The 22,789-nt window shown below is 39.3% G+C and overlaps 1 protein-coding gene across 1 annotated transcript; it reads right to left on the bottom strand.

Annotated features, from left to right (window-relative positions):
* Positions 1-13,562: 13,562 nt before the first annotated feature.
* On the bottom strand, positions 13,563-21,835 carry LOC128264976 (uncharacterized protein K02A2.6-like). The gene is made up of 2 exons (XM_053000725.1): positions 20,947-21,835; positions 13,563-13,801 (listed from the first exon to the last, which is right to left on the bottom strand). Exons 1-2 carry the CDS (start codon positions 21,833-21,835, stop codon positions 13,563-13,565), a joined length of 1,128 nt encoding a protein of 375 aa, XP_052856685.1.
* Positions 21,836-22,789: the final 954 nt, after the last annotated feature.

Below are 22,789 nucleotides of genomic sequence, written 5' to 3'. Positions count from 1 at the left end.
AAAATTCTGTTTAACACATCCATTGCAACGTCAGTATTTCCTTCAATTTGGAAGAAAGCTAAAGTTAGCCAATTATTAAACGTAATAAAGATTACAGGCCCATTTCCATTCTACCCTTCCTGGCAAAATTCTCGAAAATTTAATGTTTTACAAATTCAGACTATTCTTGAACTTAACTCCTTGCTTTTGCCAAAGCAATCTGGCTTTAGAGAAAAAAGGAGCTGTATAAGTGCAATAACAGACATCGTTGAAGACATTTGCTGCCAACTGGACAATAATTGTGCAACATTCTAATCTTTCCTTGACAATAACAAAGCATTTGACTCGGTGAACCACTTCATTTTTAGTAGTAAGCTAAAAAATCTGTACAACTTTACAGATACTTCTGTGCATTTTATTTCTTCATATCTTTCTGGCAGACAACAGGCAGTGGTATCTATGTGCAGCTTTAGAGATTTAAGTAGGGGAGTTGCTCAGGGATCTGTCGTAGGACCTATATTGTTTTCCATATATGTTAATGATTTGCCTAGTGTATTGTCGGGTTGTGAAGTCCATTTATATGCAGACAATGTCGAAGTTTATGTTAGTAGTCCGATTAATCAATAAATGTCTGTGTAAGTAAGAGTAATAATGTTCTGTGTCTGGTTGACAATTGGACGAAAGACAACGGCTTAAGCATTAATCCATCCAAGTCAAAATTCATAGTAATTAGCAAGAAATCATAAGATACCATATGCTTAGAGAGTTTGGTAGTTAATAACATGCCTATAAAATATAAGGAGTATGCAACTAATCTAGGTATCACTTTTAGCAATAGCTTGTTGCGTCAGCTTTCGGCTTCAAAAGACTATCTGCCACAGCATATTAGGATGCTAGTATCTAAAGTAATCCTAGTTCCCACACTTCTTTATGGGGTTGAGATTTTTGGTCACTGTGATACACGTGTATAACCTGAAACGACTTGATCATGTTCCGCACTTGACCATTAAACTTCTAGACCTAAACTTGACCACATAGATAGATTATAGGACTTGTATTTATTTCCATAATATTGTTATTTCTCAGCAACCATCTTTTCAATAACCTCATCCCCGCAACATTCACAAAAACTCAGTACCTTTGTTCAAATAGACAATTTTTTATAAATGCTATACGCCACTGGAACAGCCTACCACATAACTTAAAATTATTAGGTGCGCAACTCAGTTTAAATGTAAAATTAAGGAACATTTAAAATAAAACGAAATATATTTAAAAATAAAGTATCAAAAACAAAATTATTAAATTAAACAAATAAACATAATTAAAATTAGTTGTATCAGAAAGATTAATGCAACATATTAATATTTACAATAATTATTAATAAATATTATCAATTTTGTTAGAATAAAACAGACTTTAAGTCATCAAACAAAATTTTATTATTTTCAACCCATTTTGACAAGTGCAATAAATATAAGCTTAACCTTGTCGCACTAGGACTAGGAGAGTCGATCTAGCCATGTCCGTCTGTCCGTCCGTCTGTTTGCCGTTTCTTATTATAATGGTTTAATATTTCAGAATTAAATATTTAAATTTCATTAAATCGACTATATCGTATAAATCCCATGGAAACAATACAATTATATAAACAATTGTTTTTTAATTTAACTTTTCTATTTGCTAATTTCTTTTTCTTTTTCTTTTTGACTTATTTAATATTTGAGAGTTCAGAATTACGCATTAAATTTTATTAAAATCGGAAAGCGATCATCGAATAATTAATCTGTAAATCATCATAGCTTCAATGTTATTAAACATATATGCAAGTAAATCATAGTTTTAACGTTTTCAAGAATATTTAGTTTTTCCAATAGCTGCAAGGGTAAAAGTTTGCTTCCTTTCTTGTTTTTAATGATATTTAATATTTAATAAAGATATCCTGTTGCTCTACTTTTGTGTCCTTTATAAGCCTAAAAATACGCAAGTGGTCATAGTTTAATGAAGTACGTTGACTCGTGTTGTTAATTAAAAAACAACATTATATTTGATTTCATCAAAAAAGTTATAAGAGTTATAAGAGTTATATTACTTACTTACTCTATATTACCTACTTACTCTTATCCAGAAAGTAATTAGATATCATCGAACTTGGAAAACACAAATTCTTTTGATCATCGCTTATAGCCTTGTTAATTTAATTTTGGGGCAAGAAGATCTCCTTAATCGGGAGTGTGTTATAACAGAAGAAATATCATTGATGAATAAGCAAATAGCAATGGGAACGAATTAATACCCTGAGGCACTTCAGATGTTACGTTAATCATATTGGAAACTCAGTTTTTAAAAGTAACCGTCTGATATGAGACATATCATCCCGATGGTAAAGTACATGGAGGTACTGGCATTCTGATCAAGAAACGCATTAGGCATTACCAATTGGCATCATTTGCAACAACTTATATACAAGCAACATCAATACCCATCGCGCTTGTTCCGAAGCAGATCAAGTAGTTTAGCTTATTAAAGTCGTATTTACGAAAGCATTTCGTTTAAGTTTTAACTAATTGGGAATAGGTATCAGGGCAGGGCAGGGAAATTGTCAATTCCATTGTGGGATGGTATCGGTCCTTTGGAACAACAAATTCTAGATACAACGACCTCAGACAAACCAAAACACAAATACCAGATATAATTGAATATTTTAAGATATACTGTTACATATAAAACTAGTCGGTTTTAATGATAGGTCTAAATGTCCATCAACAAAGTCATGATCCAAAAAAGGCGTGCAAACAAGTGGGTCAGTAGGAGAGGACCAAGATATAGCTGGAAGATTAAAATATCCCAATAAAATCAAATGGTACCTGCCAGAAAGTAGATATAAAACAGATTTAATAGCAGAAAAATTATGTTCATAGATTGTAATGATCCAGGGGGATATAAGAACAGGCTACAAAAATAGATAAGGCGTGTAAGGAAACATTTACACTAACAAATCCTTTTTGATTGGGGCAATCAAAAAATCCATGTTCCCGAACTAGTTAGCCGGAACAAACGCGTATTTCTCTGTTTCTCTCGAACTTATCCATCTGCTCTACAAATTAATTTACACGTTACATGTTACAGTACGGATTTATTCCCGCAAAACGTAGGGCCACATTCGGCTGGCCCAAACAACAGCTAGACACAAATTGACGATCTCTTTGCTTAACCTACCACCTTCAGTCTATTAGACGCGTCGTAGATGACAGGGAATGGATTCCAAAATTAGCTTATGTCAAGAATTTGAAACAGTTTAATTTATTTTGCAATTTGCTTTGCTCTGCTAGACTAACATATATAAGTATTTGATTTAGCGTCGCTTGTGATGGGTTGTGTTTATTTTGTGCTCTGTGAGTTTGTCAAGTTTTGAATAATTTCTGAAAGTACTGGTGTTTTTCTTTTAGTCAAACTTAGCTAAACTGCATTTTGTGTGTCTGGAACTGGGCTTTTCTTATAATTATATACTTACTATTACAGTTTTAATAATTTTATTTGAAACTGTCTAATCTATGAACATTGTTATTGTAGTTTTATTCTCTTGTGCATGTTTTGCCAGTGCTCCTAGTGTTTGTTTTTGTAATATTGCACGAATAACTCTCTGTAAAATTTTATTCTCTCCGTCCCGCTCTATTCTAGCTGTGTACGTACTAAGTCGTTAGTCTTTCAGAAGCTACGCTGTATTTCTTGCCCATCAAAATGTAAGGGGACTTAATATGAAGTAACGTAGGCTGTACGCTGACTCCTCTGCCTGAAATGAACATAATTAAGTCTTCGGAGAAACTTGGCTAAAACCGGAAATTTCCAACTCCGAAGATTTTCCAAACAACTTTAACACTTATAGAACCAATCGCGTTTCTCGTAGGGGAGGTGGGGCTTATTGCTGTTAACTCCAGTTGTACATCAGAGATAATTCAGCCTGATTACCCCAATCAAAAAGGATTTGTTAGTGTAAATGTTTCCTTACACACCTTATTTATTTTTGTACCCTGTTTTTATATCCCCCAGGATCTGACATTATAATCTATGAACATTTTTCTGCTATTAAATCTGTTCTATATCTACTTTCTGGCGCGTATCATTTGATTTTATTGGGAGATTTTAATCTCCCAGATATATCTTGGTCCTCTCTTACTGACCCAATTGTTTGCACGCCTTTTTCGGATCATGACTTTGTTGATGGACAGTTAGACCTATTATTAAAACCGACTAGTTTTATATGTAACAGTATATCTTAAAATATTCAATTATATCTGGTATTTGTGTTTTGGTTTGTCTGAGGTCGTTGTATCTAGAATTTGTTGTTCCAAAGGACCGATACCATCCCACAATGGAATTGACAATTTCCCTGCCCTGTCCTGATACCCATTCCCATTTAGTTAAAACTTAAACGATAGGGGTGGGTGGGATATGGGCGAGGAGTAGGAATATAATCCCGTAGGGCACGCCAGCTTCTCTGGGTGGACCAGGTGTTGCCGTAGCCACGTCTGCAGTGGTATTAACATCGGGAAAAGAAACAGGATATAATTCCAACAGGGATACTCCAACTTTCTCTGGATTACCCAGGAATGATGAGGGATACTAACTACTGGCAAGGATCGGGGATCAATAACTACGGGCAAAGATCGTCCAACAGGGGGACGCGAACGTTCTCTGGATTACCCACGATCCCGCGTGATCCAGATGACGTACGGCACAGGTACTTTCTGCTCGCAGCATCCTGATGGTAGCTGGTAGCCGATTTAGGCGTCAGGAGCGGAGTGTGCGCGCTCTGACTGACGCCCCATGCCGGTGGTTGGGTGCCTCGTGGGCAGCGTAGCGCTGACAGTGGGGCATGGCGGGGTCGTCAGGTCAATAGCCGTTTCGTCTTCACTCTGGTCTGGGCCCATAAGAGAGAGGTTGGGTTCCGGCGAGATTGGGATTTCCACGGTTGGATCCTCCTTCGATCGAAAGGGCATCCGTAACCTTCACGACGTGTAATGTACCTGTAGAAGCTGCCTCCAGTGCCTGTGTCGATACTCTTTCGATATTTTCAAAATAGCGATGCGGAACGGCTCCGTACCCGGTTCCGTCGTCGCTCGGCGTGTCGCGTCCGCCACTGGCTCCCTCATCGTCAACCTGAGGACCCTCCCTGTCGTCGCTGTCATCCAAAACGAATTCTTCCGGGGATGGGGCATAGCGTGGCTCGTCACAGCGTAGGCATAGCGTGGTGTGGCAGAACGGCGAGGGTGAGATATTTCCTCATCGTGTTGAGGAGGGCTGGCGTTCGCGCGTTCGTGAGCTGCGTCCGACTCACTGGATGACCTGGCACGTGGTGGCTTCGTCTGAGTACGCTGTAGGTATCACGTCCCGCAGCGCAGGCGCGGATCTCGGGACTTTGGTGACGGAGCTCGTGGTGTCACTGTAGCTGTCGCTGCAAAGGTCAAAAATTACTCCTGCAGAATATTTATAATTAGGGTGTATCTAACTTAGCATAAGATTGGGTATATATAAAGTGAAGGTGAATAAAGTCTTAAAAGCTAACAATGGTTGTATACATAATTTAGTGGTTTATTCTTGTAATCACCCCTCGTTGATACTTGGCGTCGTCGTGTCATCTCCTTCGGCTGGAACGGGAAGGCATGGGTTTCTTACCTCTTCGGAATCATCGTCTTCGGATTCGCTGTTTGCTGTAGAGGGGCTAACCGCCCCTTTCGTTCGCCGGGGAGCCGAAACCGAATGATATTGGCGGAGGTGAAGGCCACGTATTTATATGGTCCAAAAGATCCCAGGGCTGGACGCCACTCCCTGCGGCGGAGATTGTACTGACGACCCTGATATTTGCTGGCTCTTTGTATGTTACCCTGGACGATGCTGTAGACTTGTCGTAAATGGTCGGCTTTCTGTGTGGCCGGCTGTGGCACGGTTCCCATTACCAAGGTGACTTGATCGTACCAAGCTTTGGGTAGCCGCGGCTCTCTGCCTTGTTACAGGAATGCTGGTCTATATCCCGTCGACTCGGAGACACTGGAGTTTAAAGCAAGTGTAATTTCTGGAATGAGAGTGTCCCATGTGTTCTGCTGATCGCGTAAGTACTGCGAAATCATCGTCTTGATCGTGCGGTTCGCCCTTTTGCGAGGGCAGTAGGGTGCTGTATATACATAATAGAATAGTTCGCAACGCTTTGCTAGTTAACTGGGTGCCATTATCGCACACCATTTTGTTCGGTGCTCCGAAGTGACCTAGTACCCGCTCACGAAGGGCTCGAATCAGAGACGCCGAAGTTGCTTTGCGCAGAGGGATTAGGTTAATCCATTTAATGAACGCATCGAAGAAGACAAGTAACATGGATTCGGAGGTTCCTCAAAATGTCTCGTGAGCATCATGCTGGCTTGCCTTCGTTGGTCTGGTTTAAACTTTTGGCATAAGACACATTTTCGTACATAGGCTCCGACATCGCGGAACATGCCAGGCCAGTAATAGTTCTGATAAATACGGAGAATGGTCTTCCGTACCCCCAAATGGCCTGCTGTGGGCCCGTCGTGCCATTCTTGTACAATTTGTTGGCGATGCTCGCTTGGCACACATTTTTTCCATGGTATGTAGTCCTGGTCGTCGGGACGATATCCGAAGTGGCGATACCGCTCCCCGTTTTCGGTGACGTAATCGGGAAACTTCTGTGGGTTATCCTTGATGTCCTGTAGCTTGCGTTGAATCCACTTGCACTGATGGTTTTCTGTTGTGATCCGCTGGAGTTTTTCTAGCGGCTGTCGAGACAGAGCGTCGGCGACTTCGTTGTATTTAACTCGGCGATACTGGACGTCGTATTGGTATTGCTGGAGTTCTAACACCCATCCAGCTATTCTTCCCGTGGAGTTCTCTATATTGTCCAGCCATTTTTGCGCTATGTGATCGATGATTACGTTGAAACGGTAACTTTCGACGTAGCATCTGAGCTTGCGACTTTCCCAAACAATCGCAAATCATTCCTTTTCCATTGGTGGGTAGTTACGCTCGGCGGCGACTAGTAGGCTATCACTCGTTCCTGTCCGTTGATTGTCATTGGTCCAAACACCGCCTGGTCCGTTATTACTAGCATTGGTTTGAAGAGTAATTTTTTCAGTAAAATCAGGTCATGCTAGGGCGGGTGCATCTGTTAAAAGTTCCTTGAGCCGGTCGAATGCGGTATTCTGCTCTTCTCCCCAGGTCCACTTCTGGTTCTTTCTAAGAGGTTTAGTCATTGGTTGGACCACTGATGCAAAATTGGAAACAAATCTCCCGTACCAGGAGGCCATGCCTACACAACGTCGTAGTTCCCGGATGTTTTCTGGCGGGCTTAGATTTTGCACCGCGGCGCCCTTCTCTGGGTCTGTGTGAATGCCTTTATTACTAATGACATGTCTTAGGTACGTTAGTTTTCGCTGGAAGAAAGAGTATTTTTTCTTGGTTAATACGCAAGTTTGTTTCTCTGTGTCGTTCAAAGTCCTGACAGAGATAAGCCATGTGCTCCTCCAAGCTTGCCCCGATGACGATTATGTCGTCTAAAAAGGCGAAGGCATGCGGCTCCATATCTGGGCCAATCACACTGTCTAAGGCACGCTCTGGGTCTGTGTGAATGCCTTTATTACTAATGACATGTCCTAGGTACGTTAGTTTTCGCTGGAAGAAAGAGTATTTTTTCTTGGTTAATACGCAAGTTTGTTTCTCTGTGTCGTTCAAAGTCCTGACAGAGATAAGCCATGTGCTACTCCAAGCTTGCCCCGATGACGATTATGTCGTCTAAAAAGGCGAAGGCATGCGGCTCCATATCTGGGCCAATCACACTGTCTAAGGCACGCTGAAATGTAGCGGGAGCGGAGTGCAAGCCGAAGGGCATAACTCGCCATAAGTAAAGTCCACGCCCTGGTACTGTGTTAGCGCTGTGCGGGCTTCGAGAGGGTTCTATGTGCCTGCATGACATGGCTCTTGAGAAAGTATATTTGTTTACACGGTTTTTCATCTCGCATGGTGATTCTATGTTGGGCTATAGTTGCTACGCCTGTCATTCACTCGAATTTCTTAAGCTGAAAGCTAAGAAATTTTTGTATCTGCCGTTCCTGTTTTTCGTTTAACGGTTGTGGTTCCCATGATGCTTTCTCCGTGCCTTCTGTCGTGGTTTTAACTTGGTTTTTTGTATCCACTGCCTGCTGCGCATCTGGTTGCTGTGGTGGTTCTGTCTCTAAAATACGTGGTGGTTGGCTCCGGGGATTCAAAGTCGCTTCTTCTCGTGTTTGTTTTGCCATGTGTAATTGGGTCTCCTGTGTTCCTGGTGATTCGGATGATTCCGAATCATTGCTTGTTCTGCATGTTCCTGGTGTGTGACAGGCTTTACTGGTTCATCGTCGTGTCCTGGTTCTAGTCATAACGTGGGATCAGTGCCAGCGTATCTCTGTTTTGTGATATGTCCGGTCTAGATGATCTTGAAGGATATTGTTACCCGTCTTTCCTTCAACCGGGTTGGGTCTTGTTGAAAGTCGCACTTCGCCGCTCCGCAGCGTCGTGCCTATATTTCAAAGGAAGTCTAATCCTAAAATCAAAGGTTCCAGCATGGATGGCAGGACAAGTAACGGCACCTCGAGGAGGTTCTGTACTAGCATGATCCGGGTGATAACCGTGATACTTCTATCATCGAATTATCGGCAAGACTTATCTGGGTTCGAATTTCCTTAAATTGATGTGGTTCACCGACTGCATCCGCAAACTCCTGACTTACGAAACTGCGGGACGCCCCGGTGTCAATTGTAAACAGGCTGGTCTGAACTCCAATTCTCGGTCCGTTGCCCGGCTGCGTATTACGGCAACAGTCGATAATGCGAATACCTTGTCGACCACAATCCCAGCAGAAATATTTTTCGCTGTTCCTACACTCGCGGCTAAAATGTCCTTGTCCCCCGACTATTGATAGGTCTTGCGATCTGGTGACGTTATCAAGGCGCAAAGTAAATGGCAACTTATAAGCTTAGATTTAAATCGTATTAACGTATTCATCTGTGAATGCCCTTAGAACTATTATAACAAAAATATTCCATGGGTGTTTCTCTTATAATAATAACAATAGTCAATAAGTCAATAAGAAAGAGAACTAAATGAAACTTGTGTGCCTCGTGGAACGATGCGTCACACTATGACTATTCCAATGGGCAATGAATGAACAAAATTGTCAGAACCGATAACGATAGTAAAAAATATGCACCGGATTTTGGTATAAAAATACCACTTGATGAAACACCACTTGAAAGTACAATGTTGCTCATTGATTGGAGTTGACGACAAAGCGGAATACAAAAGCGAGGCTTAAATGTATACGAAATAATTTAAACTATTTAAAGGTAACAACTGAAACCCTTTAATAGTTAAAATTAGCGAGATAAACACAGTATAATAAACCAAACAATAAAGCTTGAATTTAACGTTAAAAAGGCAGTGTGACCGTGAATTTATTATCAAAAAAATCTCAAGCAGTAATCAAGGACAACTTCTGTGTTGATGTCTGCCTAACCGGAGCAGATACAATTATAGATGCTAAAAGGATACAAGGAGAGTTGAACGAATTCTTGCTACCTTGTGGATTAAAGTCTTAAAAATGGTGCTTTAATTAACACCATCCACTAAAGGATTTTTCACCTGAAGTTATTGCTAGCAACATAAATCTTGGCACTGCACTGTAACATACCAGTGTTAAGACGTTGGGAATTATTTGGACCCCTAAGGATGACCACTTGTGTGGAAAAGCTCAAGAACATAACACTCAAACAATTTAAAAAAGAGTGGTAGCCTCTGAGTTGGTCCAAATTTTTGACCCACTTGGTCTTTTTGCTCCAGCCATAATCAGAGCAAAAATCTTTCTACAAAAACTTTCAGTCCTTGAACTAGATTGGGACACAGAGATTTCTGTTTTCCTTAAGGAAAGGTGGGAGGCCTTGAGACAGGACTTGCTATGTTAAAAGAAAATGTCTGTTGCACGACACATTTACGATGGAAAAATTCCTCATAATCAAGAACTACATATAGTTGTGGATGCTTCTGAATAAGCGCTTGGTGCTGTTGCTTATATAAGAGCCAAATATAGGAACAGACAAACGACTGTGCGCCTATTATGCGCTAAGTCAAAAGTAGCACTTCTTGAAAGCAAATCCTACCGCGACTGGATTTATGTGCAGCTGTGTTAGGTGCAGAGCTTACTGAAAAAGGGAAAAAGGACCTAAACTATCAATCAGAATCCATAAAATGTCATTACTGGACAGATTACACAACCGTGTTATGTTGCATAATTGCGAAAGCATCGAATTTCCATACATTCGTTGCAAACAGGTTTTCAAAATACAAGATACAACCCGTCCGAATCAATGGAGACATGTGTCATCAAATCTCAACGCCGCAGATGCATTATCTAAAGGGATACCCGCATCTCAATAAGCGTTTATACCGTGTGGTTATACGGATCACTGTTTCTTCATGGATCTGAAGAGAAGTGACCAGCTCTATTTAAAGCTCGAAAGCTGAAAATTAAAATTGTTACATTGACAACATGTTCACTAGGAGCAGAAATATATCGAATTAAACATGGAAACTCGTTTTATCGCTTGCAACGTATAATTGCAAACATGTTACGCTTTTGTCATTGTAAAAATAGAAAACAACCGAGCTACTGGAGTATGACGAATTGGAACAAGCTAGGCGGATAATTATACGCTGTAAACAACATGCTGACTTCACAAATGAATTTAATCACCTTCGACGTCATCGCGAACCACCATCACCCAAGGTCGCTTCTCTTCATCTTTATTTTGACGAAAACTCTATCATAAGAGTGGGAGCAAGGGTGGAAAATGGGTCAATTTCTCGGGATGCAATGAATCCCTACTTACTACCATATAATGACGAGACCGTCAATGCTGCTACCTAAACGTCACGAAGAAAATATGCACTGTGGTCAAAATAATTTAAAGGGTTTCTCACGACAACAGTATAACATTATCAAAATCACTCCCATTGTTAGAAACGTTATCATGAAATGCGTGTGATGAACCAGGTTTTGTCCGATAATACAATAAACATTATACAATAAACATTATGAAATGAGATGAAGCTGCTATCGATAAAGGGATAAAAATAATGACTCAGAAAATGGAGGATATAGCTAGTGCGCGTCTAGATTCTCTCAAAAGCCTTTAAATGGTATATTGCGTTGACGACCCAATTATTCATATTGGCGGCAAGTCTTCAAAGAGTTCAGACAGAAATTTCACATGTTCTGACAAATGTACATCACAATGAAATTAGCCCACTGCTTGTTTCTCCCAAGCAACATTTGAATAAACTGAAAATTCATATGCCTCAAGGAAAAATGCTTCCTCTCGTCAACGACGATGTAGAGGGCAGAAGCAAAAGTGGTTAAGGATTATGTAATCTTTAAATAAACACTGCCGTTGTTATAAACACAGTTATTTAAAATATATAACTTGATTCCAATACCGGTAATCATCAACAATAAAATGATTTCCCTTGATATTGAATATTCAGTTATGGCTGTGAATCAACATCGTCAAGTGAATTGGAACTTTGTAACATACTGAATGGCGAGGAGTATATTTGCTCAAATAAGCAATCCATGTTCTCAATTGACAATCATTGTGAGTTTCAATTGTTTAATAACAAATCTTCGTCGTTGTACCAAAAAAAAGGTCAACGAAAATCATTCTCATGGCAAAGATTGCGAACAAAAAATCAATGGATATTTTAATTAAATCCCCGATGATCAATTATCAACCATAACAATTGATATTATCGGACTCTCATCCTTGGATCCGAAGTGCACTTTAAGAAATCCGTTTCTGAGTGTTATTGGCCATCAGGTAACTGCTACTGGAACATTGAAATTATCATATGCTCGATTTTGTAGTCTAAATGAAATCAATCTAGCTAAGTTATAATGAATTAAATGAGCTCAGCATTGAATTGATTCCAAGAATTAAAATAAAAATGCCAAACGAGATCGTGGAATTACAACCCCACCACATAAGCACCTATGTCGCCCTAATTTTATCACTTTGGTTGATAATATTTTATGTATGGAAACGTTTCCAAAAGAAGTCGTCTCAACCAACCTCGTCATAGTCAAAGGACATCGAATTGCCATAGAGGCTAATGTTAATCAACTTTCCAAGTAGACATCACCAGACGCCCGTATACGACGCCTTTGAGATCAATATTGGATGATGTTGAACACCTGTTCAACGGCCGGGAGTATGTTAGCGTACCACTTGAGTTGACGCATACAGACAGCGCTAGTTCTGCATGCTTTAGCTTCAAAGCCCTCTGTGCCAAGAGTAATCACTCACCGAACTTCGAAGAGGCGAGTATTTTATCACAAGAACAACACTATGCCAAACGATTCACCATAGAAATGCTACATATCATAAAAACACCTACAGACATACGGATGAACTACAAAACGGACAGTGACAATTGCGCTCATTTACATAAACAGTTACTAGGGAAAGAAAAAATTAGTTAACAACTCCACGTCACCGGACGCAGACGTGTAAATTAAATGTATGTCAAATGTAAATTGTTTTCTGTTTGTTAAAAATATTAAAATCGTTGTAATTATTTTATAGTTGTCCTGAAGACGGTTGCCGAAGAGCAACCGAAATATATTGACAAAATTACCAAAATTGAAATAATTTTGTGTTTTTTTCAACATCCTGACCTCGAGCCGGCTAACAATTAATATACTTTGGAAAGGTCGCCAAAACCAACTATATTTACTAACTCTAGTCTAAAATCTCCCTGTGAGGGATACAAATTTGTTGACTCTGTATTGCATTTTTGTTTTGTATTTTTAACTAACAACCCCATTCCACTTCTTTGTAATAGTGGCCCCCTTGACTTTGAAATCGTGTATATATTCCCGAAATTCGCCCTAATAAAATCAGTACTCAAGTAATCCTTGTGTATTCAATTACTCTGCATTCTACGAGTGAGCATTGCGGTGTCTTTGGCCCTCATGATTTTCTCCGAGTTGAACCAATTCAAGTTTTGGTTTAGCCTCCTACTGCCACTAGATTTTGTTCTAGGGGCAAGCACAAATATAAATAATAAAAACTTAATAAAACTACAAACAGTTAACTTACCGTAAAAAGAGCGCAATAATTATTAAAATATGCAAATACGTTTTATAGATATAAGAAATCATTGGGTTTTGGACCCAGCATACCGCCCACCTTGAAAGAATGTGATTGACGCTCAAGACACAGGTAATGGTGCGAGCTTTCGTACAAGTCGGCGACTAATTTTCTTGGAAGTGCGTATTTTGGCCACACGGTCTGATCCCGTGATCGTGCTGACAATACGGCCAAGAAACCATCGTTTTGGGGAAGATTATACTCATCAACGATGACCATGTCTTTACGGCTAAGTTCTGCGTTGTCTTCGTCCACTTTTAGGAAGTTTGAAGTTCGTTGATGTATTAGTGGCACCAGCGACTGAGATGTGTAGCTTGATGATTGCGCTAGCCCCTGTCAGCGATCCAGATTGTCGAGATATTCGTCGGCTGGTGGGAATTCCGGCAATGGTCGAAGTTCGTAGCCCACCAAGAAGGGTCCAGGCGTGAGTGGGGCTAGGACAGCATCGTCAGCATCTGCCGTGGCTAGCTCTTCAAAAGTTAGCCTCGTGTTTCGGAAATAGCGATTGAGGAGTATATATCGACCGGGTTGAAGTGTGTTGGAAAGTGCCTCCAGTGACAGGTTGAGGTTGATTCCTGAATTTCGGAAATTCGGTTCCCGACGAGCTTAGGTGCAGCATCCATACGCCATACGGCGGCGTCACAGAATCCATATAACTGTAGGCTGCGTGCTATCGGCTGCAGGCAAAATAATGGTATTGCGAAAGATTCCAGCGATGTGATCGATGAAGGAAGCGAAGTCCCAGCTTTGTAAATGCCTTAAGGTACAAACTTGCCCCAGTTTGGTTTCATTTGCCACAGCTTCAGTAGTATAATTGTAGCAACTATCGTGATAGTCAAACAGCGATATTGCTGTAGAGAGGATCGTGCGCTTGGTAACAAGGTCAGAGTAGAAAAAAATCTTGTTCTGATATGTGTTTATAAAGTTATTGATGGTTTCTTGTTCCCTATTAATGTGTTAAACATGGAAACTCGTTTAATCGCTTGCAACGTATAATTGCAAACATGTTACGCTTTTGTCATTGTAAGAATAGAAAACAACCGAGCTACTGGAGTTTGACGAATTGGAACAAGCTAGGCGGATAATTATACGCTGTAAACAACATGCTGACTTCACAAATGAATTTAATCACCTTCGACGTCATCCCGAACGACCATCACCCAAGGTCGCTTCTCTTCATCTTTATTTTGACGAAAACTGTATCACAAGAGTTGGATCAAGGGTAGAAAATGCCCCAATTTCTCGGGATGCAATGAATCCCTACTTACTACCATATAATAACGAGATCGTCAATGCTGCTACATAAACTTCACGAAGAAAATATGCACTGTGGTCAAAATAAAAGGTATTTTACGACAACAGTATCACATTATCAAAATCACTCCCATTGTTAGAAACGTTATCATGAAATGCGTGTGATGTACCAGGTTTTGTTCGATAATACAATAAACATTATACAATAAACAATAAACGAAATTTCACATGTTCTGACAAATGTACATCACAATGAAATTAGCCCACTGCTTGTTTCTCCCAAGCAACATTTGAATAAACTGAAAATTCATATGCCTCAAGGAAAAATGCTTCCTCTCGTCAACGACGATGTACTTCAACTATATAAGTTAATGAGGGCAGAAGCAAAAGTGGTTAAGGATTATGTAATCTTTAAATAAACACTGCCGTTGTTATAAACACAGTTATTTAAAATATATAACTTGATTCCAATACCGGTAATCATCAACAATAAAATGATTTCCCTTGATATTGAATATTCAGTTATGGCTGTGAATCAACATCGTCAAGTGAATTGGAACTTTGTAACATACTGAATGGCGAGGAGTATATTTGCTCAAATAAGCAATCCATGTTCTCAATTGACAATCATTGTGAGTTTCAATTGTTTAATAACAAATCTTCGTCGTTGTACCAAAAAAAGGTCAACGAAATCATTCTCATGGCAAAGATTGCGAACAAAAAATCAATGGATATTTTCAATTAAATCCCCGATGATCAATTATCAACCATAACAATTGATATTATCGGACTCTCATCCTTGGATCCGAAGTGCACTTTAAGAAATCCGTTTCTGAGTGTTATTGGCCATCAGGTAACTGCTACTGGAACATTGAAATTATCATATGCTCGATTTTGTAGTCTAAATGAAATCAATCTAGCTAAGTTATAATGAATTAAATGAGCTCAGCATTGAATTGATTCCAAGAATTAAAATAAAAATGCCAAACGAGATCGTCGAACTACAACCCCACCACATAAGTATCTATGTCGCCCTAATTTTATCACTTTGGTTGATAATATTTTATGTATGGCAACGTTTCCAAAAAAAGTCGCCTCAACCAACCTCGTCATAGTCAAAGGACATCGAATTGCCACAAAGGCCAATGTTATTCAACTTTCCAAGTATACATCACCAGACGCCCGTACACGACGCCTTTGAGATCAATATTGGATGATGTTGAACACCTGTTCAACGGCCGGGAGTATGTTAGCGTACCACTTGAGTCGACGCATACAGACAGCGCTAGTTCTGCATGCTTTAGCTTCAAAGCCCTCTGTGCCAAGAGTAATCACTCACCGAACTTCGAAGAGGCGAGTATTTTATCACAAGAACAACACTATGCCAAACGATTCACCATAGAAATGCTACATATCATAAAAACACCTACAGACATACGAATGAACTACACAACGGACACTGACAATTGCGCTCATTTATATAGACAGTTACTAGGGAAAGAAAAAATAAGTTAACAACTCCACGTCACCGGACGCAGACGTGTAAATTAAATGTATGTCAAATGTAAATTGTTTTCTGTTTGTTAAAAATATTAAAATCGTTGTAATTATTTTATAGTTGTCCTAAATACGGTTGCCGAAGAGCAACCGAAATATATTGACAAAATTACCAAAATTGAAATAATTTTGTGTTTTTTTCAACATCCTGACCTCGAGTCGGCTAACAATTAATATACTTTGGAAAGGTCGCCAAAACCAACTATATAAAATAACGGAAGGCACGCCGATAGCATAACACTCCAAAATGGGATATGCGGAAATTGAACGTAACTACTACAAAGCAAGACCAACGATTAACAATTTTCAACTGACGTCAACTAAATTAACCAAGTTAAATACAAACATTAAATTTCTTTTAAAATGTAGGAAGACAAAAATAATACCCAAGTTCATAAAAGACAGCACCAGGAGCCACAAATTGTTTACAGACGATAAGGATATACATTTTGACATAAACAAATTACTGGACGAACACACACATTACTACCATATGAAAATATTAAGCTTGCTAATCAAACACAAACATCATATACCAAAAAGACTAATCAAAAAGAGAGAGGATAAGAGAACGATATTACAAAAACAATTAGACCCGAACGACTTCACATCATTTATGGAGAGCGAGCAGAACATTACCAAAAAACTAACACAAACAACCAAGATGAGACAAATAAGGAAACCAGAAAGACTGCAGATGGAACGGAACAAAGTTCTAACAGACAACAAAAAAACAGCTGATTGGTTTGTAAACAAAACGGACACCGAATTCCCGCCAGCAATAAAATCACTTTTGGCGAAGGGTCCAAAGTTCGCGCTCCCAATAGAGAAGAAGAAATTCCCTCTCTTAAAATACATTGCGGACGGAGAGGAAATCCTCAAAACTATTATTGACAAAGAGAAACAAGAAGAGGCGGGAACCCAATTCTCTTTGCTTATCAAAGACCACAAAACATCAAACAAAGAAAGTGCATTTGATCCTGCAATACTAGACACAGTGGGACAAACAAGGAGATTTCTTAAAGAAAATGACGACATTTTAATATTGACCTCAGACAAAGGTAACAAGACGGTAGCTATGAACAAAGATGACTACAACCAAAAAATGAAGGACATATTAAAGGATATGAACACATACAGGACATTAAGGAAAGACCCCACCTCTAGACTACAAACAAAAAATAACGAAATAGTGGACAAACTATTAAAAATGGAACTCATCTCAAGGATCGAAAGAAATAAGATGACAACCACCACAGCTTTAGCACCACGAATATATGGACTACCCAAAATTCATAAAGAAGAAATCTGCTCCTCCATCGGATCACCATCCTATGCACTATGCAAATACATAATTGACATATTAAAAAACATAACAATAGACTCCAAATACAACATAAAAAATTCAGAAGAATTCAAAGAAAAAATCAACAACACATATATTGGCGACGATGAAAGATTAATTTCATTTGACGTTATTTCATTATTTCCGAGTATACCGACAGATCTAGCCCTGGATATAATTAAAAACAAATGGACAATAATACAAAAACACAGTAAAATACCGCAAACAATATTTATGGACATAATAAAATTTTGTATTCAAGAACACAGGTATTTCAAATTTGAAAACAATTTGTACACACAATTAAAAGGAATGCCTATGGGATCGCCAACCTCGTTGGTCATTGCAGATATTGTAATGGAAACTCTCCTGGACAACACGTTAGAAAAATTAAGACGACCTCCAAGATTACTGACAAAATACGTAGTTGACCTGTTCCCAATCATTCAAGAGGATGACATTAAAACTATACTGACCATGCTCAACTCTTTCACCAATAATATAAAATTTACAATGAAACTAGAAGAAAACGACCAATTACCTTATTTGGACTCAGTGATAATTAGACGTGGAAATCGATTAAAATTAAAATGTTATAAGAAACCAATTGCGTCCAGACGAATCATCAATTTCAACTCCAAACACCCAAAACAAATGATAATAAATACAGCTAGAAGCTGTATACATAGAATGCTCAAAATTTCAGACACGGATTACCACGAAAAGACGACCCAGGAGATAAAATCAATGTTGACAGACAATGATTTCCCAAAACACATAATAAAAACATTATTATCGGAAAAAAAAACAACAAAACAAAATAGCGTTAAAAACAATAAAAACAAAAAATATATGTCAATTACATACGTCCCGGCATTATCCGAACGTGTAGCGAAATCGGAATACTACGACAAAGAAAACATAAGTATCGCACATAAACCGGACCACACATTAAAATCTATATACAACAGAACAAAATCAAAGATAAATGAAATTGACAAAAAATACGTAATATACAAAATACCGTGCAACGGCAACAACAACGAAATATGCAACATGATATATATAGGAACAACAAAATCTAAGCTAAAAACTAGACTAGCACAACATAAATCGGACTTCAAAGCTAGACATCATACGAGCGCGCAAAAAACAGCACTCATGTCCCACTGTGCCAAAAGTAATCACTCACCGAACTTCGAAGAGGCGAGTATTTTATCACAAGAACAACACTATGCCAAACGATTCACCATAGAAATGCTACATATCATAAAAACACCTACAGACATACGAATGAACTACACAACGGACACTGACAATTGCGCTCATTTATATAGACAGTTACTAGGGAAAGAAAAAATAAGTTAACAACTCCACGTCACCGGACGCAGACGTGTAAATTAAATGTATGTCAAATGTAAATTGTTTTCTGTTTGTTAAAAATATTAAAATCGTTGTAATTATTTTATAGTTGTCCTAAATACGGTTGCCGAAGAGCAACCGAAATATATTGACAAAATTACCAAAATTGAAATAATTTTGTGTTTTTTTCAACATCCTGACCTCGAGCCGGCTAACAATTAATATACTTTGAAAAGGTCGCCAAAACCAACTATATAAAATAACGGAAGGCACGCCGATAGCATAACACTCCAAAATGGGATATGCGGAAATTGAACGTAACTACTACAAAGCAAGACCAACGATTAACAATTTTCAACTGACGTCAACTAAATTAACTTAGTTAAATACAAACATTAAATTTCTTTTAAAATGTAGGAAGACAAAAATAATACCCAAATTCATAAAAGACAGCACTAGCAGCAACAAATTATTTACAGACGATAAAGACATACATGTTGACATAAACAAATTACTGGACAAATGTGTAATGTGTGTACATTACTACCATATAAAAATATTAAGCTTGCTAATCAAACATAAACATCATGTACAAAAAAGACTGATCAAAAAGAGAGAGGATAAGAGAGCGGTGTTACAAAAACAACTAGACCCGAATGACTTCACATCATTTATGGAGAGCGAGCAGAACAGTGCCAATAACTAACAAAAACAACCAAGATGAGACAAATAAGGAAACTAGCGAGACTGCAGATGAAACGGAGCAAAATTGTAACAGACAACAAAAAAACAGCTGATTGGTTTGTAAACAAAACGGACAAACTTGTCCCAGTTTGGTTTGAACTATCAACTATCGTGATAGTCAAACAGCTAAATTGCTGTAGAGAGGATCGTGCGCTTGGTAACAAGGTCAGAGTAGAAAAAAAATCTTGTTCTGATATGTGTTTATAAAGTTATTGATGGTTTCTTGTTCCCTATTAATATGTTTCGTAATTTTTTGAATCTAATATGTTTTTCGTTTTGAAAAATTGTATTTAGTTCAGAATCTTTTTGCAAAAAATCCAAATTGCTATTTATTTTAGCTTCGTAATCGGTGTCCATATAGCCGAAAATTATTTTTACTATGTTCCCTTACCCCTTAATTATTCCTCTTTTATTCCTTATTTTACCATTGTAAGGGAATAGGGTATTTAGTTTTTGGCAAGCCTGTGCTATTTTCTGATGAAGAGTGGTTTTTATTCCGAGTATTCACGTTCATTTGGTCGATTACTTATGGTTTTGGAAAATCCTCTTGTGCCAGCTCGTTGAGGTGGACAACATGTTTCAAGATTTTAAGCGAGTTTACCACTCTCGCTGCGCCCAGCTTGATTTTCAGTAATGGTTGGTGTTGTGTTTGGGCAGAAGCGTTCTCGGTGAGTGCTCGGTACTGACTGACTTTATTCAGAGATCTGCGAGAGAATGAACAAAAGTAACGTGTTTGTGTATACATGTGTGTGCTTATAGAACGAAAGAATACAGAATAGTTTTGGATGTGCGAAGAAGCGAGAATACATTTTGCTTATACATAACACATCTCCTCCTTTAATTAAGAACTATTCAGATTTTCTGAAGTCCTTTGGCTTAAAACGATCGAATTCTTGGCGAAAATGGCTGCTTTGGCGTACTGGTATGCCGGAAAGACGTCGTGTAGATTGTTTCTGCCTCGGCTGCTGGGTAGGCTCTGCTGCGCGTTCAGGAGGACGAGAAACAGGAACAGGATCAGGTTGCTGAACAACTGGCGGAGTTGGCGGTCGATCTTGTTGCTGTATTTCTTGATTGAAAGATGGCTTAGGCAGTTCAGGAACCCACCAAATCTCTGAAGGTCTCTCGATTGAGTTGTTTGCTGACAACTTCGGTTTCAGCTGGTTGAAATGGGCTTGATGTAGCTATTTGACGTGCGAACCATAAAAAGCATTTTTCCAACTGGACGGTCGATAATGCCTTTAATCCACTTTTCTCCCCTTGAAGAGTTTCGAGCGTATACCATTTGATTAGGGATGTACTTTGTGATCGGTTTAGCTTTGACAGGCTGCTCGAAAAGTTGACTAAGCACGGTGCGGACTGGTTGACCGTGGATTAAATCTGCAGGAGTTTTACCTTGGGCGTTTGGAGTGAGCTTGTAAGAAGAAAGATATTTTGTTACAGCTACCCTAAGTGGTATACCGTCTTTGAGGTTCTTCTTGACTGCGAATTTCAACGACTGTAAAAATCGCTCTGCTAATCCTTTAGATGCTGGATGAAACGGTGCTGTGGTAATATACGTTATACCGTGCAGTTTGCAGAATTCTTCGAAGGCGTCAGCTGTAAGCTGAGGACCGTTGTCGCTAACCATGGTTTTCGGGTATCCTTCGATGGCGAAAATGGAAGACAGTGCAGCGATCGTGTTGGCGCTTGTTGTAGACGACATTTGGATGACAAATGGGAACTGTGAGTACGCGTCTACGCATATGAGCCACATAGCGTCAAAGATTGAACCGGCGAAGTCGATATGAATTCGCTCCCATGCTGTTGTTGCTGCTGGCCAACTTTGGTACTCTCTTGGTGGTGCAGGATTGTTGCACTTGCAGATGCTGCAAGACTGGGCAAGGCTTCTAATGTCATCCTCTATGGTAGGCCACCTAACATGTTGTCTTGCCAACTGCTTCATTCGAACCATGCCCCAATGTCCTTCATGTAAGAGTTTTAAGATATGAGCACGTAGACCGGCTGGAATTATAATACGATTTGCTGCTTTGTGTAAGCAAAGCAATTGTTTGTTGATTGTGAGAGCAAACTTTCGGTTAAAGTAAGGCAAAAGGGCTTCGTTGCATGGCTGGAGTTTTTCTGGCCATCCCACAGATACGTTCTGCAGGACCTGCTTGAGAACTTTGTCTTTGTCCATGTGGTTGCGAATGAGCTCGGAATTTATCGGTGGTGACACTTCGACTACAGTGAGGCAAGCTTCCTCTTCTTTGTCGAAGTCTGGATCTGTACCCACTGGAAGGCGTGAAAGAGCATCTGCGTTACCATGAGCAGATGTGGATCGATACTGGATATCGAAATTGTAGGCCATGAGAATAATAGCCCAAAGTTGTAGCCGGTTTGACGTCATCAACGGGAGATGCTTGCCTGGATTAAAAATGGTAACAAATGGCTTGTGGTCTGTGATCAGGATCAACTTTCTGCATTAAAGGTATTGGTGAAAACGCGTTACTCCATATATTACGGAAAGTCCTTCCTTTTCGATTTGGCTGTATTTAACCTGATACTTGTCGAGCGTTTAAGATGCGAAAACAATGGGTCTCTCTCCGCCATCTGGCTGAAGATGTTAAAGGACTACCCCGAGTCTATGTTGTCTGGGAGAATGCCGTTTGCGCTGATTCTTCGCCCAAAATATTCTATTTCGTCCTTGAAAAAGAAGCATTTTTGCCTTTTGCATCTGATGCCGTTCTCTTGAAGAGAGCTGAGAACTCGGTCGATTCGGTTCAGATGTTCCTCGCTTGTAGGTGCTGAGATGATGATGTCATCTAAGTCATAAGTTGCTCGAGGTATTTTTGGAAGATGGCTGGTGCGCTTGCAATCATGTAAGGAAGACGCTGATATTGAAATAGGCCCAGTGGTGTGTTTACCACCATGATTTCCTTCGAAGCCTCATCTAATTCCATCTGGAGATAGGCATCCTTGAGGTCTATCTTGCTGAACTGTTTACAATGACGAATGATGTGAAGAGGCGAGTATTTTATCACAAGAACAACACTATGCCAAACGATATTTCTTAGAAATGCTACATATCATAAAAACACCTACAGACATACGAATGAACTACACAACGGACACTGACAATTGCGCTCAGTTACTAGGGAAAGAAAAAATAAGTTAACAACTCCACGTCACCGGACGCAGACGTGTAAATTAAATGTATGTCAAATGTAAATTGTTTTCTGTTTGTTAAAAATATTAAAATCGTTGTAATTATTTATAGTTGTCCTAAATACGGTTGCCGAAGAGCAACCGAAATATATTGACA

Source organism: Drosophila gunungcola, unplaced genomic scaffold, assembly GCF_025200985.1.
Source record: "Drosophila gunungcola strain Sukarami unplaced genomic scaffold, Dgunungcola_SK_2 000087F, whole genome shotgun sequence".
Lineage (NCBI taxonomy): Eukaryota > Metazoa > Arthropoda > Insecta > Diptera > Drosophilidae > Drosophila > Drosophila gunungcola.
Note: the sequence above shows the minus strand (reverse complement) of the source record. Positions and strands in the feature narration are given on the sequence as shown.

Bases quoted from the DNA above. Each gene is read 5' to 3' on its own strand.
- LOC128264976 (XM_053000725.1), bottom strand. From the start codon at position 21,835: ATGGCCTACAATTTCGATATCCAGTATCGATCCACATCTGCTCATGGT. The intron at 13,802-20,946 runs GTATACCACTTA...TCCGAAATTCAG, and splicing joins CAAGAAGAACCTCAAAGACG to GAATCAACCTCAACCTGTCA.